This window comes from Bos taurus, chromosome 4 (assembly GCF_002263795.3).
Source record: "Bos taurus isolate L1 Dominette 01449 registration number 42190680 breed Hereford chromosome 4, ARS-UCD2.0, whole genome shotgun sequence".
NCBI classification, from domain to species: domain Eukaryota; kingdom Metazoa; phylum Chordata; class Mammalia; order Artiodactyla; family Bovidae; genus Bos; species Bos taurus.
The window spans coordinates 106,180,979-106,198,924 of record NC_037331.1 but is presented as its reverse complement, the minus strand read 5'-3'; the positions used below and the strand labels follow the sequence as shown (position 1 = coordinate 106,198,924).

The following is a 17,946-nucleotide window of genomic DNA, read 5'->3' as shown; positions in this document are numbered from 1 at the left end:
AGTAGTGGGTAAATAAGTGCTGTCTCCACTGGAGGCTGCCAGGGAAAATATTTGTGACATAATTATCCTAAAAAAATGTTTGCTGTTTATCTGAAACTCAAATTGAATCAAGCATCCTGTCTTCTACTTGGCAATCCACTCCTGGCGAGTGTGCTAAGTAGTTTCAGTCGTGTCCAGCTCTTTGCCACCCCATGGACTGTAGCCCGCCAGGCTCCTCTGTCCATGGGATTCTCCAGGCAAGAGGACTGGAGTGGGTAGCCATTCCCTTCTCGAGGGGATCTTCCCAACACCGGGACTGAACCCGAGTTGCCTGTGTTGCAGGCAGATTCTTTACCGCTGAGCCACCAGTGTGGTGTTGGGGACAGTCTCTAGAATTCTGGAGTAGGGGTCTGAGAACTGTGTTCAGGGGGGCCACACACGGTCCGGGGGTGCCATTTTATGCTCTAGTTTGTGAGTTCAGAATGGATTTTTCACCTCTTAAGGGCTATAAAAGCAAGCAAAGAAGAATGTATATCAGATGCTGTATGCCCGTGTGCAGCTTGCAAAGGCCAGAATATTTGCATTTACTATCTGGCCTTTTATAGGAGAAGTTGCTGACCCACAGTTGCTGAGGGGGCTGAGAGTTTTCAATATTTATGCACCTGTCATGGGCCAGGGGAGAGACGAAGCAAAATCACGCCTGCGGGGCAGAGAGGTCCAGAGACACCCTGCGAGAAAGGTGGGCATCCTGGCCCTTCAGACCCAGCGCCCTGCCCAGCTCCTCCCCCTTCTCCCACACTGACTGGAGTACCTGAAACTCAACTGACCGGTCCAGGCCTTTCTATAAAAGATCACCAGGTGTCCCAAAGTCCAGGGAGTCCTGTCCCTTCTCTCAGAAGGCCTCCCCTCCCTGGACTGGCTGTGGGGAAGCTGAGAGAGGGAGCTTTCCCAGGCCCCCACAGCTGCTGGCCTGTCTCTTTAAATCGCAGGTAATTTGGGAGGAGTAAGGGAGTGTCTTCAGGGCTCCTGCGTCTCCCAGGAGGAGAGATCCTGCCCAGGGAGCTTAGTGGCGGAGTCCCAGCTCTGCCAAGTGTAACGAACTCCTCCGAGGGAGGCCTCTTGTGTCTGGCTGCTTACACCTCGGGGAGACTCCACCGGGCCTGGAAGGCCCTGAGACGGCACCTCTCCGGGAAGAGGGTGGGCTGGCCCTCGGGGCTGCCCATGTGGCCCCCAGGCTGAGTCCAGGTGGGGTCTGGCCTTGGCCCCAGCCCCCCAGGGAGCTGGCCCTCTGCTCCATGGGGTTGCCACTGCCCAAGGAGAAGGGGCACATTCTCTGCCTGTGGAGGAAGCTCTGCAGATGGTTCCAGAGGCAGGAGCCATGGGCCCAGAGGCGGGATGAGCAGAACCTGCTGCAGCAGAGGAGGTAAGCCTCAGAGCTGCTGCCCCTCACCCCTCCCTTCCCGCCCCCCCCCCACCCCGGGAGCTCCCCCTCCCCTTGAGGGCACCTCTGCTGGGAAGACCTTTCTTCCAGGGCTGGCCCCTCTGGAGCATTTTGTCTCAAGAGTCTGGGCCTGTGGGGTTAGCGCCAGGTGAAAGGGGAGGGGCTGGCATGGGTAACACAGGTGCTCCCTAAGTTTAAGAGCCCATCAATTAGGCAGCCTTTCTCATAAGTACTTTCCTGGAGCCCAGACAACTTGTCAGGCTGCGGAAGGATTAGGGCATCACAGACCTGCACCCCAGAGGTGCTGCTGCTGTGTGTGTGTGTATTCAGTTGTTCAGTCGTGTCTGACTCTTTGGGACCCCCTGGACTGTAGCCGCCAGGCTCCTCTGTCCACAGGATTCTCCTGGCAAGAATACTGGAGTGGGTTGCTGTGCCCTCCTCTAGGGGATCTTCCCGACCCTGGAAATAGAACCCAAGTCCCCTGTGCCTCCTGCATTACAGGTGGGTTGTTTATAGCTGAGCCACCGGGGAGGCCCAGAGATGCTGCTGGGTTAGGACAATTCTTTACATCTCTACTCCCTGCTCCTAGAACAGTCTCTTGGGCAGAAACACACAGTACATATATGTGCACTTGTGGGAATGAATCAATGAATGGGTCAGGGAGGGAACTGCGGACATCAGTAACCACAAAAAAAGGCAAAATATGATAATCATTCTTGTGCATTTATCGCATCAGCCATTGACGGAGTCTGAGTCTTGGAGTGGGGGAGTCTGAGAGGGGTGCTGTTTGTGAAGACGACAAAGCTGGGACTCAGCCCTGGAATTTATTACCCTCCATTGCAGGAGAGGGCCATGGGCAATGGGCCAAAATACCAGGTGCTTAGAATTCGCTGCCGAAGGCAGGCTGAGGAATTTGAGAGGCTCTAGAGTTTGAGCCCGAAGTACATCTCACTTAAGGCTTCCAGCCCCTGAAAACCGCCCCAGACTCATGCGATGGTCCCCCCCACCTCCATCGGTGCTCAGAGCTGGGAGTTGGGAGGAGGTAGGAGGAAGCTTGAGGCCATCCCTGTGTGTGGTTTCTCCTCCAGAACCTCCGCGGGTCTCCCCACCCAGGGGCCAGCAGGCTAGCAGGAAGTCCTCCTCCTGGGACTTTCCTGGGTCCCTAAGAGGCAGATAATATGTCTATTCACCGGGGAAAGTCCAAAGCGTGTGTGTCTGAGGGTCTCTCTCCATCTCAAAGCACAGGGGCCTGCCTGAGCCTGACCGGGAGGCTGAGGGTTAGCTGGAATTCCTGTTGTTTCCCTTCCTCTTGCTCAAGGATTCAGGGCTGGGGAGTGTGCTCCTTTTTTTCTTTTCTTTTTTTTTTTTTTGAGGTCTGGCTCCCCGACTCTCACAGCTGCCGCCCACCTCTCTCCCCCTGGGCCTGGGAGAGTGGGGGCTGACCACATGTTTGGCTGATGACATCTTGAGGCAACAGAACGTTATTGTTGTTGGAGACTGGGACCGTCAGTGATTCCACTCATCCCCATCCAGTCTCGGGACCCTGGGGCTGGGGGAGCTGGGCAGGAGCACAGAGAGGCCCCTGGGGCTTGGAAGTCATGGCGGAGGCAGAGGGGAGGACCTGGGCTGGAGCCGGGGCTGCTCCCCGGTATCTTCTCTGTCCCTGTGTCTTAGCAACATCTGATGGGCCTTCTCTCACAGCCTTGGGCTAGGAAAGCCTGATTCACCACTCAGAGGGCTACTCTCCCCTCTTCCTGATGTCCCCTGTCAGATTTCACAGTTTTCTGGATCCTCTTTTTCCGGGACACCTGGGCCCTGGAACCTTGATTCCCCCACTGGGTGGCTACTCCCCGGAAGGACCTTAAAGTGTCGGAAGGGGAGTGTCCAAGGCAGTGTGATCACTCAGCTTTAAGGGGAAATCTGTGGGCGGCTGGACATACATGCGCTGACCATGTAAGTGAGGACAACATGACCAGGTGAGCAGGGCTGTTACCAACCCCCCACCCCCGGGAATGAGGCAGACCCAGAGTGGGGGCTCCGGGTGGGGTGGAGGGGACTCCAGGAGAAGGGAGGCGCTCAAGTCTCTCCAGGAACATAGGGGAACCCAGCATTCTTCTCTCTCAGGTTGACTTTTCTTGGGTCTTCGTTGCCTTTGCCTCGGCTTAAACCCATGTTGGTGGGATCCAAGTTGAACCATCATCTTTCTCTCATTTCCTCTGCATCATCTCGGGGCTTTGTGTATGTATGTGCGTACTAAGCTGCTCAGCCGTGTCTGACTCTTTGGGACCCGTAGACTGTAGTCCGCCAGGCTCCTCCGTCCATGGGATTCTATAGGCAAGAACACCAGAGTCGGTTGCCATGCCGTCCTCCAGGGGATCTTCCTGACCCGTCTTAATTCCTGAGATGGGATGTACTAGGTGTGGACTATAAAACGCTCAGCTAAGTTTGCGAAAAATGAACGTGACGCGTTCTCTGCTCTCCAGAAGATCACGTTCTTAGGGGCCAAGCACACTGGTCAACATCGACTTGGGTTAAAAGTGAGTTTGGCGACTGTGCTAAGAAGGCTGTAAACAAGTAGCATGGGAGCCTTGAGGAGGACAGTGCAGGCCCTGATTCTGATTGGTGTGGACTGTGCTGGGCAGCTTCCCGGGTCTGCCTAATGTGATCCTCGCCCTGAGCCCCTTGCTGGCAGGGTCATCCTCCCGGTAGTTGGCAGGAGGCAGTGAGCACCAGGGATTCTTTTCTGTTTATATAGATCCCTGTATTAGTATCTGTGGGCTGGCATGGCATGCCTGTCAGAAGTGAGGGCTGGGACCTTGGATCACCCTGGAACTTCCTGCTTCAGTAAACACGTGCAGGTCCATGCATCTTGTACTTGAAAGATACAGCTTGGGCACTTAGAAGGGCGGCAAGGTCCGGAATTAGCCACTTTCCTGAGCTTTGGCTTCTTCATCCCATTGCCCAGAACTCAAGCTGGAGGGAGGCTGCCCCAGGGAGCCAGTGCACACCTCCTCCCCTCCGTGGTCACCACTCTAGCTGCTCCCTGCAACCTCACCCCAACACAAGAAAAATTGGGAAGAGCCAGAGAACTAGAAGAACCACATAATTGAGTAGTGAGAGCCTTGGGGCTAGGTTCTTGGCCAAGCATTCCATCTTGAACTCTGTCTGATCTTCTGGATCTAGCTTGGCTTCCTTTGCAGAAAAATAAGAGAATTATTCATCCCATGTCACAGGGTTGTAAAGAGCAAGCATGATCGTATGTGAGATGTTGCTTTGGAAGCTGAAAAGCACATTTAACACCTGGGACCACTGTGATTAAAAAGAACACAAGAACAGTCAAAAGGCAGCTTCCATTGACAGCAGGAGTTAGAGGGACTGTGAGCTCCCTGCCATCAGAGCTGGAGCCATCCAAGAACCAGACTCTGAGCCCCAAGGGGTGTGTGGGACATGCTTCTCTGAGAGGGGTTGGTGGAGAAACCAGTGGGACCCACACACACGGATCCACCTTCCATGCCTCCTCTGACTCCTCTTCAGATCCTGATGAACATGGAGAATAGGAACAGGGAAATGACCAGAGGGGTCCCAGTGCTGCCTCCGACTTGTTTGAACAGACCACCCCAGGGCTCCAGGCCTCTTTCTCCATATGGACAGATTAGACGGGGTTTCCAGGGCTTTCTAGCTCTAAAATTCAGATTTGAATTCTTCCCTAGACACGCTTGATCCTGCCCATTTCCCAGCAACCAAATGCAAAACTTCACACGTGCAGGTCCACACACGCGAGTGTACACGCATAGACGTGTACACATCCACAAGAACGTGAAGCGAGAGGAGGGGACAGAGGAAACAGGGAGAGAAGACAAGTGGCAGATCCTTGGGGCCGGAGGGAACCTCAAGGTGATCAATGACTTGTTTGCTCTGTAAAAAGTGTGCTAGGGTTTATGCCAGAAATCCTATAGCAGTGTTTCTACTAGTCCAGTATTGAACTAGACTGTTCAATTTTATAATAGTCAAGCAAAATAAGACATTCTAAATTCTGGAAACAACTTTCATATTTTTATCATTTCAGATCTTCTCATTTCTTTCATTGTCTTTTATTAATTAATCTGCAGGAGCTTAAAAGGCTTCATTTTTTGTTTCTTAGTTGAGCATTTAATGATTTGTAAGAAAACATGGACGGAATTTCTCATTCTATTTAATGTGAAAAATCCCTTCTTAAAAAATAGATTATGAATACTTACACAATGAGGTCCGGAGAAGGCAATGGCACCCCACGCCAGTACTCTTGCCTGGAAAATCCCATGGGCGGAGGAGGCTGCAGTCCATGGGTTCACTAAGAGTTGGACACAACTGAGCGACTTCACTTTCACTTTTCACTTTCCTACATTGGAGAAGGAAATGGCAACCCACTCCAGTGTTCTTGCCTGGAGAATCCCAGGGATGGGGGAGCCCAGTGGGCTGCCATCTATGGGGTCACACAGAGTCGGACACGACTAAAGTAACTAAGCAGCAGCATACATTGAGTTCAGGGCTTCTCTGCCTTGACCCTTTTGACATGTTGTGCAGATAATTCTCTGTTACAAGAGGCTGCCTTGTTTAAGAAGCTTAGCAGCACCCCTGCCCTCTGCCAAATGTCTCCAGACTCTGCCAAATCCCTTGGAAGGAGGCAGGGAGTTATCTCTGGTTAAGGTGTGTGCGCTCAGTTGTGTCCAGCTCTTTGCGACCTCATGGACTGTAGCCCACCAGGCTCCTCTGTCCATGGGATTATCCAGGCGAGAATACTGGAGTGGGTTACCATTTCCTCCTCTAGGAGATCTTCCCCACCCAAGGACCTAAACCACATCTTTTGCATCTCCTGCACTGGCGGAGGATGCCAAATGGAGATGCATTGGCAGGAGGATTCTTTACCACAGAGCCACCTGGGAAAGACCACTGCTCTAAATTACTGTTTGTAAATAAGAGATTCTGGTAGTAAAGTTACGCCTGCTTCTAAATAAAATGAAACTGTCCCTTGGAACAGAGTGAGTATAATTTAACCATTAAAATCAGAAGACATTTTGGCAGTATCTCCTCTTCTTCGTGCCCTAGGGAGATGTCTGGTGAAGATGTGTAGATTTTACTCCAGATCTAAACTTCTGTGTTGGGTTTCTTTGGAACAAACTATTTATTTACCAGGCACAAGAATCTTTGGATGGGTCTGCTATTTTCACTTTCATGCATTGGAGAAGGAAATGGCAACCCACTCCAGTGTTCTTGCCTGGAGAATTCCAGGGACGGGGGGACCCTGGGTGGGCTGCCGTCTATGGGGTCCCACAGAGTCGGACATGACTGAAGTGACTCAGTAGCAGCAGCAGCTCTTTTTTATGGGGTCCATCTTTTTTATGGGGTGTAAGTGTAGGCAGCTGTTTGGGAGGAGTTCTCCCTTACGAAAATGGCAACCCACTCCAGTATTCTTGCCTGGAGAACCCCATGGACAGAGGAGCCTGGCGGGCTACAGTTCATGGGATTGCAAGCGTTGGACACGACTTAATGCTCTCTCTTCTGCCTTACTGCCCAGGATATTAGCAAGGGCTTTCTTGGCCTCCCCCTTGTGGCCATGTGGTGCTATTGCAAGTCACACCTCTGCCTGATTCCATGGGAACCATGCAGACTCTACCCTCCCTTCTTGCTGGATCCTAGAGTTTGCCACCAAGAGGAGACCAGGTCTCTACAAACCTCACTGGTTTGGGTCATAAGCCTTTTCTTCATCTAGAGTGTGATCTGATTGAGGTTCCCAAATAAAATACAAGACAGAGTTAAATGTGAATTTCAGATAAACAATGAATAGATTGTTAGTTTCAGTTTGCCCTAAATATTGCACAGACATACTTATCTTAAAAACTTATTTGGGGAGAATTCCCTGGCAGTCCAGGGGTTAGGCCTGTGTGCTTTCACTGCCGAGGGCCCAGGTTTGATCCCTGGTTGGGGAACTAAGATAACAATTGGCCACATGGCACAGCCAAGAAAAAAACAAGAACTTATTTGTTGTGTATCTAAAATTCAACTCTGAGCATCCCCATGTTTTTATTTTGTAAATCTAGCCATCCCAGTTCAAATGGTGGCTTCCTGCCCTTACCAGGCCACTAGGGCAGGCAGTGGAGGCCAGAAACAGAACATGTGGGGACTGGAGGTTTGAAAGGGACATTTATGGTCATCAGAGATATGTCAGAGAACCAAGAGTGGTGTCTTTGGGGCTGCCACTGACTGGCCTCCCCACTTATGTCCTAGGAAGCAGGGAGTGGACTGCACTCGGGTTAGAAGCCCCTTTGGACCCATTTCTAGCTTCGCCATTAACCCTTGGCCAAACAGGGCACAGAACTAGTAGCAAAACAAAGCAACAACAACAAAAACTAGAAGCTAACTGGAGGAGGGCAGAGAAAGGATAAAATTGGAGAAAGTGGCTGACCTCTGACCTCCAAGTGCCCTTAGAAGAGAAAGAGACAGATACTAATCACAGCACCTGAGGTAAAAGTAAGGCCAGAGAAGAGGGCGGAAAACTTCCTGCCGTGTGTGTGTGTGTGTGTGTGTGTGTGTGTGTGTGTGTGTGTGTTGGGGAATAGTGCTTACTCTCGAATATCTATAAAAGAGGAATTTGTACAAATTGTTGGAAAAGGTAATGGTGGTGGGAGGGGTGGTGATGGTGGTGGGGGTGATGGGCTGATCATGGTGATGGTGGTGGTGAGGGTCATGGTGGTGGTGGGGGTGATGGGCTGGGGGTGGTGATGGTGGGGGGGTCATGGTGGTGGCAGGGGTCATGGGCTGGGGGTGGTGATGGTGGTGGGGGTCACGGTGGTGGCGGGGGTCATGGTGGTGGCAGGGGTCATGGGCTGGGGGTGGTGATGGTGGTGAGGGTCATGGTGGTGGTGGGGGTGATGGGCTGGGGGTGGTGATGGTGGGGGGGGTGATGGTGGTGGCAGGGGTCATGGTGGTGGTGGGGGTCATGGGCTGGGGGTGGTGATGGTGGTGGGGGTCATGGTGGTGGTGGGGGTCATGGTCATGGTCGGGTGATGGGGTAAGGGTGGAGGGTGTGGGGGTGATGGTGGCTGGGGTAATAGGCGTGATGAGGAAAGTGGTGGGAGGTGCTGCAAACTTGTTTTGCAGCTGTGTGAGCACACCAAGCATGCTATTTTTTACTTAGATTATATGTTTGCCTAAGGTTGGCTTAGGGGGTGGCTGATGGAGCTAATAAAGGGGGGACAGTAAAGCCAAACCGCCTTCTGGCATTGCTACAGTTCATTCCTTCTACAGAGAGTGGTAACGAGCATCTGCTATCACACTGGGCATATTCCCAGGCACTGGGAGCGCAGCATAGAGAGTAACTAGGGTGGGGTGGGGGGCTGGATTCCAGGTGAAAAGGAGAGAGACAGCACAGCCATGGTGGGGGGAATGGTGTGCCCTGGGGTGCCGAGGCTGAACTGCTGGGTGTCAGGGGCCAGCAGGAGGAAGAAAGCATGGAAAAATAGTTGCACAAAGTCCAGAGAGGACTTCTGAATTTCTTCTCCTTGGGCATTTAAGGACCCACAAGACTTCTGTAAACGATACTTGCATTTGCTGTTTAGAGAGAATGTCTTGGGAGCATCCAGAAGGATGGATTGGGGGTAAACAGGGTATAGGGGAACTAGTCAGAAGAAGATTTTGCTAATCCTGGCCCAGAGAATGAGGACATGGATTAACAGGGATCAGTGGGAATGAGGAGGCAGGGACTGAGTGGGGAGAGCCGTTGAATTGACAGGTGGCTGCCCCTGTGGCTGATGCGGGGGCCTGGGGCCAGCATTTGGGGAGACAGACAAGCCACGCTCTCTCCTCTCCCGATCACCCCTCCACCCCCAGTTCTTGGAGTCAGTTTCCTGCTACTGTGGCCTTTTTGGTGGATGAGCTCCTGTTCACATAACTGACCCTCTGTGGATAAATAGTGTTATTTGATTCACTCCTGTAGAAGGACCAACTAGCTCTGGGCCAGCAGGGAAAAGTAAATAAAGGGACCCCATGTGTCTCAGTTGGAGTCAGTTTTGATCTTTCAAAAAGCGTGCAGTTCATTGTAGGCATAAAACTGTAAAGTCAGAGATGATTTGCCTAAAACAGAGACACAGACAGGAAGCAGGGAGAGACTATAACTTGACACAGGGGCCAGAGGAAAGAAAGGACCCATGGCTGCTTTTGGACTGAGCCCCAAAGATGCCATCATAGGGAAGAAAGTGCCAGAATCAAGGGGCTTTCCTGAGGAAGGGGAGCATCACACAACAGGAGAAATACCCGCCAGCCTCTGCATGTCGGCCGCCTCCGTAAAGATAAGGGAGGCATTTCTTCATACCCTCAGTCCATGAAAATAAGGCTTATCTTGGAGGGTAACCTCAGGACTTCAAGGGAAGCTGCAAAGGGGTTGCTCCAGCGGCCAAATAGGTCAGGAGGTAAACAAGCATTTAGCTGAAACTCCTTCCTCTCCACCTGATGTGCACAGATCACATACACACACACACACACACACACACACACACACACACACACATACACACATACACACACAGAGGAAAGGAAAGCTGTCTTGACACTTAACACACACAAACTATGGAAAGTCGTCTTGGATTTAGCTCATGGAAACTATGGAAAAGTTGTCTTGGATTTAGCTCACACAAACTATGAAAAAGTTGCCTTCGATTTAACTCATGCAAACTATGAAAGAGTTGCCTTGGATTAACCACTCGGTCAGAGAAAGAGAGCTGAGCTCTCAGGCAGCCCCTCCCCTGATAGAGGCCCCACCTCTCTGGATGAGGGACCTCCGGGTTCGGGGTTCATTGCCACTGAGGTGTGAGACTGAGCAAAGCCGCCCACCTTTCTTCCCAACCGGGCCCACTCCCCTCCCTTATAGGATCTGGGAGTCTCCGCTCTTGCTAGCCGCCAAAGAGAACGACATCCAGGCTCTGAGCAAGCTGCTCAAGTATGAGGCCTGTGACGTCCACCAGAAAGGTAAGGAGAATTTCCAGCTGGGTCAGCCCTGTGCCCATGGCCCTCCTCCCACTCCTCCTGCTGGTATAGCCCAGGGCCTTCTGCTGTGGGCCCCCAATTCTCTATGGGCCCCCTTCCCCTGCTCCAGAGAGGCCACGTGACTCTGCTTTTTGTCAATGCCAGGAGCCATGGGGGAGACGGCACTGCACGTGGCCGCCCTCTATGACAACCTGGAGGCTGCCACGGTGCTGATGGAGGCTGCCCCGGAGCTGGTCAAGGAGCCCATGACATCTGAACTGTATGAAGGTGAGGGGCTGAGGGTCTGGGATGGAGGGAAGCATGACCTTGGTGGTGGACCTGGAAAATCCCATGGATGGAGGAGCCTGGTAGGCTGCAGTCCATGGGGTTGTTAAGAGTCAGATACTACTGAGTGACTTCACTTTCACTTTTCACTTTCATGCATTGGAGAAGGAAATGGCAACCGACTCCAGTGGTCTTGCCTGGAGAATCCCAGGGACGGGGGAGCCTGGTGGGCTGCCATCTATGGGGTCACACAGAGTCGGACATGACTGAAGTGACTTAGCAGCAGTAGCAGCAGTCTGGGGAAACCAAGAGGGAATCTGGGCCCCCTTCTCTTCACCTCCCTCTTCTGTCCCTTCTTCCTCGGCATTCTCGGTGCCCCTTGTTTGAGCATTTCAGAGGTTGAGCACCTCTGAAATGGAGAGACCTAGGGTAGGAAGGATTCCCTTGTCGTTCAGTAGGTAAAGAATCTGCCTGCAATGCAGGAGACCCATGTTTGATTCCTGGATTGGGAAGCTCCCCTAGAGGAGGAAATGGCAACCCACTCCAGTCTTCTTGCCTGGAGAATCCCATGGACAGAGGAGCCTGGTGCGCTACAGTGCATGGGGTTGCAAGAGTCAGACACGACTTGGCGACTAAACCACTAGAGTAGGAAAAGGCAGGCAGCACTGGGGGCCCCTGGGAGCCCCACCAGGCCCCCACCCCTGTCTCATCCTCCCCCAGAAAGACTGACCTGGTGGAGACAGGAGGGTCCCCCTGCAGGATTCTGTGAAGATAGGAGGGACCCCTACCTGGATCCTAGGGCAGAGCCCAAGCCAAGAGCTCTCTTGTCCAGGTCAGACGGCCCTGCACATAGCAGTCATGAACCGGAACGTGAACCTCGTGAAAGCCCTGCTGGCTCACGGGGCCAGCGTCTCTGCGAGGGCTATAGGCTCCGCCTTCCGCCTCACTCCTCACAACCTCATCTACTTTGGTGAGAGCAGGACCGGGGCTGGGAGGATGGGGGTGGGCACCAGTCAAGGGAGGGTGGGCTGAGGAGGCCCCGTGCCTGGGGAGACTAGGAGAGGTCGGCCCTCATAAGGCCAAAGGCCAGAGCCAAGCCTCCACCCACACCCCAGGCCCCCTCCAGCATCCCCGCCTCTGGTCCTGCTGACAAGGGGCCCTAGGCCCAGAGCGGAGACGGGGGAGGGAGAGGCGGTCGCTTGGAGACACCACCCCTCCCCACCTGCATCTCACGCCCGGGCCTCTGCCTCCCCAGGGGAGCACCCTCTGTCCTTTGCCGCCTGCATGGGCAGCGAGGAGATTGTGAGGCTGCTCATTAAGCACGGTGCTGACATCCGGGCCCAGGATTCCCTGGGTAAGAGCTGGGCTGGAGGGGGCGCTGGGAGGCTGGGGGTGGCAGGGGAGAGGGGAGGGGCTGGGACCGCCCTCAGGCCCCCCCCCCGGGGTGGGGGGTTGTCCTGGGGAACGGCAGGGACTCTGGTCCCAGGGGTCACGTGACACCCCGTGTCCTCTCCCAGGAAACACAGTGTTGCACATCCTCGTCCTCCAGCCCAACAAAACCTTTGCCTGCCAGATGTACAACCTGCTGCTGTCCTACGACAGGCGAGGGGACCACCTGCAGTCCCTGGACCTCATGCTCAATCACCAGGGCCTCACCCCCTTCAAGCTGGCCGGAGTGGAGGGCAACACTGTGGTGAGGGGCCCTCCCCCAGGCCCACGGGGGTCCTTCTCCTGACCCTTCTTCTTACACTTCTGGCCCTTTGAGGAAGTAGATGTGAATGGTCCTCCCCAATGCTGAGGCCCTATTTTCAGCTTCGATTGGAATTTCCTTCTCTGCCCCTGTGTCGCATCTTCTTTCTCTCCCACTTTCTCTGCCCCGAGTTGTTAGGGGCTGCAAGGGTCTAGATCCCGTCCCCAGGGTGGTCTGTAACGCCCATGTTCCCCTGCCCTGCCCCCTCGCACCTCCTCTTTCCAAGCTCTAGAGGGAGTTATGGGGGAAGAGGATGAACTAGGAGGCTGATATGGAGAAGGGTTCTTTTGTCCACAAGGCTGCGGTCTTTGAGTGAAGAGTGAGCCCCCTTTCAAGGGTGCAGCGGTCCTTCTGGGCAAGCGTCCCATCCACACCCCAGGACGGTCCCCTTGGCTTGCTCCTCCTCACTCGCTTGCTCCCCCATCCCCAACTTTAGATGTTCCAGAACCTGGTGCAGAAGCAGAAGTACATCCAGTGGACATGTGGACCGCTGACCTCTACTCTCTATGACCTCACGGAAATCGACTCCTCAGGGGAGGAGCTATCCCTGCTGGAACTTATCGTCACCTCCAAGAAGCGGGAGGTACGGTGGGTGGGTGGGGGGGCTGGTCTTCAGGCTAGGGAGCCACTAGGGACGGGAAGCAGGGGCTCTGAGCCGCTTGCTGCCTTCTCTTTCTGCTGCAGGCTCGCCAGATCCTAGACCAGACGCCAGTGAAGGAGCTGGTGACCCTCAAGTGGAAGAGATATGGGCGGCCGTACTTCTGCGTGCTGGCAGCCATGTACCTGCTGTACATCGTCTGCTTCACCATGTGCTGTGTGTACCGCCCCCTCAAGCCCAGGACTGACAATGAAACTGACCCCCGGGACAACACCATCTGGGAGCAGAAGCCACTTCAGGTGACCCCCAAGGACTAGCAGAGCTTTGGGGTGGCGGGTATCCAGCCCTCTGCCATTTTTCAGACATGTGTCACGTTCCTAGCTCATCACCATTTCTCTCCTTGCCCAGATCTCAACTACACAGGCACAAACTCAAAGACATGCACACAGAAACATACCGGTGCTCTAAGTGCAGAGTTTGAGAGAGCCACACCTCACAGGTTGAAAAGAATCCGAGCGACTGGTGTCCCTAGACAAGGAGGCGGACTTGCACCCAAGGGTGGGCAGGGCAGATGGAGGGAAGCCCTGAGTCCTCTGACCATGCCTTTCCTTTCAGGAGGCCTATGTGACCCACCAGGACCACCTCCGACTGGTGGGGGAGCTGGTGAGCATCTTTGGAGCTGTCATCATCCTGTTCATAGAGGTGAGTGCAGCGGGGATCTGGGGGTGAGCTGTGTGCCCCAGGGATACAGTCAGAGCTTCAGTTTACAAGTGCTTGGTGTCTTCCCGGCCTCTCCCCAGATTACAGACATTTTCCGAGTGGGGCTCAGTCGCGTCTTCGGACAGACCATACTCGGAGGACCATTCCACGTCCTCTTGTGAGTCTGTTTTCCTCTCACCCCCTACCCCTTTCTCACTAAGACTCCAGTTTAACTCCCTGGATCCCTGGCCTCTGGAGAACCCCAGCTCCAGAGGCCTCGCTGTGATGTGTGTGTGACCCTGTGTATGGAGCTTGAAGCTGAGTATGTGGGTAGCACTTCCAACACGCCCTCGCTCTTGGATCCTCAGGATCACCCCAGGCTCCCTCTCATGGCCCCCTCCCCACTCTCCCCCCCAGCATCACCTATTCCTGCATGGTGCTGGTGACCATGGTGATGCGGCTCACCAACACCAGCGGGGAGGTGGTACCCATGTCCTTCGCCCTGGTGCTGGGCTGGTGCAGCGTCATGTACTTTGCGCGAGGATTCCAGATGCTGGGCCCCTTCACCATCATGATCCAGAAGGTCGGTGCCTCCTCCCAAACTTTCTATAGAAAGGTCCCAGAGCAGGGGCTGCAAACATTTCTGAAAAGCATCAGATCAGAGACCTCAGGCTTGCAGTGGTGGTTTAGTCTATAAGTCATGTCTGACTCTTTGCGACCCCATGGACTATAGCCTGCCAGGCTCCTCTGACCATGGGATTTCCCAGGCAAGAACACTGGAGTGGGTTGCCATTTCCTTCTCCAGGGAATCTTCCCTACCAGGCTTGCAAGGCCAACATATATATAATCTCTTTGATTTTCTTCTTCTCTTCCCCCTTTAAAATTTTTTTTCAATCATCTAAAAAATGTAAAATTCTCACTCAAGGGCCATACCAAAATTGATCCAGTAGATTTGGTCGGCAGGCCATAGTTGGCCAGCCCCTCCCCTATGCTAGAGGGCAGAGCTGTTGGACTTCTCAGGGTTAGACCTCTTAGAGGCTATAAGGGGCGGTTGCTCAAAAGACTGGTGTGCAGCTGGTTTCCCTTCTCTTCCTTCCCTCTAGATGATTTTTGGCGATCTGATGAGATTCTGCTGGCTGATGGCCGTGGTCATCCTGGGCTTTGCCTCGGGTAAATCATCTGAGATAGGGGCCCTGGGCTGGAGGAAACCAGAAAGCACAGGATGCCTCTAGATAAACCTGGGGGGAGAGGGGGGCAGGAGGGAAGGCAGAGGCAGGAGGAGGCCACGGTGTCTGAGGATGGGATGTGTTAAGGGGGAGAGCTGCTCTTGGGATCAGGAGGGTGAATCATATGGAAAATAGGGGAACGTAAGAACCCACAGGACGGAGTGATGGAGGACTGGGATGGTGACACTGGAGAGGAAGCAGACAGTACTGAAGTGGGCAGCAGAGAGCGGGCTAAGGTTTAATCACATGGAACTCTCACCCCCTTGGGTGAGAGCAGCCTTCTTTATCATCTTCCAGACAGAGGACCCCAATGAGCTGGGCCATTTCTACAGTTACCCCATGGCACTGTTCAGCACCTTTGAGCTGTTCCTCACCATCATCGACGGCCCCGCCAACTACGACGTGGATCTGCCCTTCATGTACAGCATCACCTACGCTGCCTTCGCCATCATCGCTGCTTTGCTCATGCTCAACCTCCTCATCGCTATGATGGGTGACACTCACTGGCGTGTAGCCCACGAGCGGGATGAGCTCTGGAGAGCGCAGGTGAGCGCCCTCGTGGCCGGGAGGGTTAGTGCAAGTCATTCTCTTCCTGCCAAGGGCCAGGCCAAACTCAGAAGCAGGATATTTCGCCTCCCCTGCCTCCCCCCACCCCGCCCCAGTATATCTGGAGGGTTACTGCACAGGCGAAATGGACGCAAAGTGTACAGAACTGGATCAGCAATACAACCAAGCAATCCTGGAACAGCTGGAAAGAATTCCTGTTTTCTCAAAAGAGTCAAATCTGTCTTTTATAGAATCATCAGTAAGAAATGAACCTCAGAAGTAGCGACAGTGGGCTTCCTAGGTGGTGCTAGTGGTAAAGAACCTGACTGCCAATGCAGGAGACACACGAGATGCGGGTTGGGTTTCTGGGTCAGGAAGATCCCCTGGAGGAGGCAATGCAACCCACTCCAGTATTCTTGCCTGGAGAACCCCATGGACAGAGGAGCCTGAAGGGCTATACAGTCCATGGGGTTGCAAACAGGAGAACACAACTGAACCAACTTAGCACACAAGCACAGTAGCTACAACTGCATTCACGAACTTTTGTTACTGAATAAAAACTGAAGTATCAACTTTTGGGCAATATTTAAGTCTTCAAAATTTGACCCAGAAAAACTGGACGTGTTAAAAATAACGCCAAACTCCCTATAGTCACAGAAACTATCTTCAGTCAGATAATTGTGATGGGGTCAAAAGCACGAATTAACTGGATCAAATCATCATTTTAAAATGTTCTTACAAAAGAATTTATCTCAACAAAAATAATTTCAGCAACATAAATGGGAAATCCTCCAACTAGATGGCATTTAACTGTGTTGTGTAGAAAGTAGAGTTAAAAAAAAAAAACCCTAAGCTGGTGACATAGGGTTTGCTCGTGAAAATATTTTTTCAATGTAAATGTATTGGTAGGAAATTTCTCCGCAGGATGTTTGTGTTTCTAAGTAGCCTTTACATCTGTAGGGTCAAAATATTCCGTAGCCCCGAGGACCCTTGCTCTTTGCTCTGCCCACCTTCCTGATTCTCAGAGCGAGGTCTCCCCACCTGCTGCTGGACTGGCCTGGCCTGGACGCCAGGTCATTGGGTGAAGCATCGTGGGGCTCAAGACCCACCACTCTCTCCTGCAGAAAAGCAGTGACGAAGCTGACGCCACCAACCTCTGCTCAGCAGTGTGGTCCCCTCTGGGAAACCATGAGTTTCCCAGCTGTTGCTACACTGTGGTCCCTCTGCCCGGAGTCTTCTCCACTCTTCCAGTGGTCTGCACTCCATCTCTGGTTTCATCCTCTTCTGCCCACCCCCCACCCCCACAGGTTGTAGCCACCACTGTGATGCTAGAGAAGAAGCTGCCACGTTGCCTGTGGCCTCGCTCGGGGATCTGTGGGCACAAGTTTGGGCTGGGGGACCGCTGGTTCCTGCGGTGAGTGACAGCATGGGCTGGCAGGCTTGTTGTACAGGCCTGTGCGCTCCCTGGGCTTCCAGTCTCACTGGGGGAAGGGAAATTGCCAGGCATCAGGGGTGGAGAGCGGCCCTGAAAGCATCCACGTTGTCCCTGGACCCAGCTCTGTGTTGCTTCCCAAAGCCTGGCATCCCCTGTGCCCACTCAGGTTGCAGACAAGGAGGAAGGCCACTGGCAGGAGGGCTGGATGAGGCCCAGAGACGAGGGCTGGTCCAAGGTCAGCCATTCCATCACCTCCTCTGTACTCCCCCTCCCCCAACAGGGTGGAAGAGAAACAGGATATCAACCAGCAGCGTGTCCGGCGCTATGCCCAGGCCTTCTGCCACCCAGGCTCGGAGGACGACACGGAAAGACTGTGGCTGGGCGGCCCCTTTGGCACCCACCTGTCGCTTCTTACCCCCTCAGTGTCTCGAAGTACCTCCCGCAGCAGCATCAACTGGGAGAGGCTGCGGCAAGGGACCCTGAAGAGAGAGCTGAGGGGGGTGGTCAACAAGGCTCTGGAGGACGGGGAGGGCTGGGAGTACCAGATCTGAGCTTTCCTCCTGCCTCCTGCCTCCCACCAAAGTCCAGATCTCTCACCTGCCAGGTCAGGGGTGGGGTGGTTGGGGTTTAGAACAGAATACAGGGAAACCGAGGAGCAGGCTCACACCTCGCCCCAAGCACAGGGCCCAGCGCGAATAGGGACCCTGCTTCACCCACCCTGGCCTTACCGCCCTGTCTGAGCAAAGCACTTTACAAAAGGCCGGGATGCCACCTTGGGCACCAGCCTCCATCCAGGGTCACAGCTGCAGACAGCCGCAGAGGTTCGGGAGGTGTACCGAGCAGATGGGTACCGCTGGGAGGGTGTGGGGTGTGATACCGCCTTCCACCTTCCAATAAAGTCACTTCCTGTTCGCCTCTCCTCTCCTCTCCTCCTGCAGCCTTCTCTGTGGTGGGGTCTCCCACCCCTTCCATTCAGACCACAGGGCCTCA

General features: G+C 53.9%; 1 protein-coding gene across 1 annotated transcript; it reads left to right on the top strand.

Moving 5' to 3' along the window:
* Positions 1-1,059: 1,059 nt before the first annotated feature.
* TRPV6 (transient receptor potential cation channel subfamily V member 6) lies at positions 1,060-17,874 on the top strand. Its single transcript, NM_001206189.1, has 15 exons — positions 1,060-1,402; positions 10,323-10,420; positions 10,583-10,705; positions 11,535-11,672; positions 11,958-12,056; positions 12,220-12,395; positions 12,889-13,035; positions 13,137-13,349; positions 13,666-13,752; positions 13,851-13,927; positions 14,167-14,332; positions 14,853-14,919; positions 15,253-15,521; positions 16,829-16,935; positions 17,237-17,874. The coding sequence occupies exons 1-15, from the start codon at positions 1,275-1,277 to the stop codon at positions 17,505-17,507; spliced, it is 2,166 nt and encodes a 721-aa protein (NP_001193118.1). The 5' UTR covers positions 1,060-1,274; the 3' UTR covers positions 17,508-17,874.
* Positions 17,875-17,946: the final 72 nt, after the last annotated feature.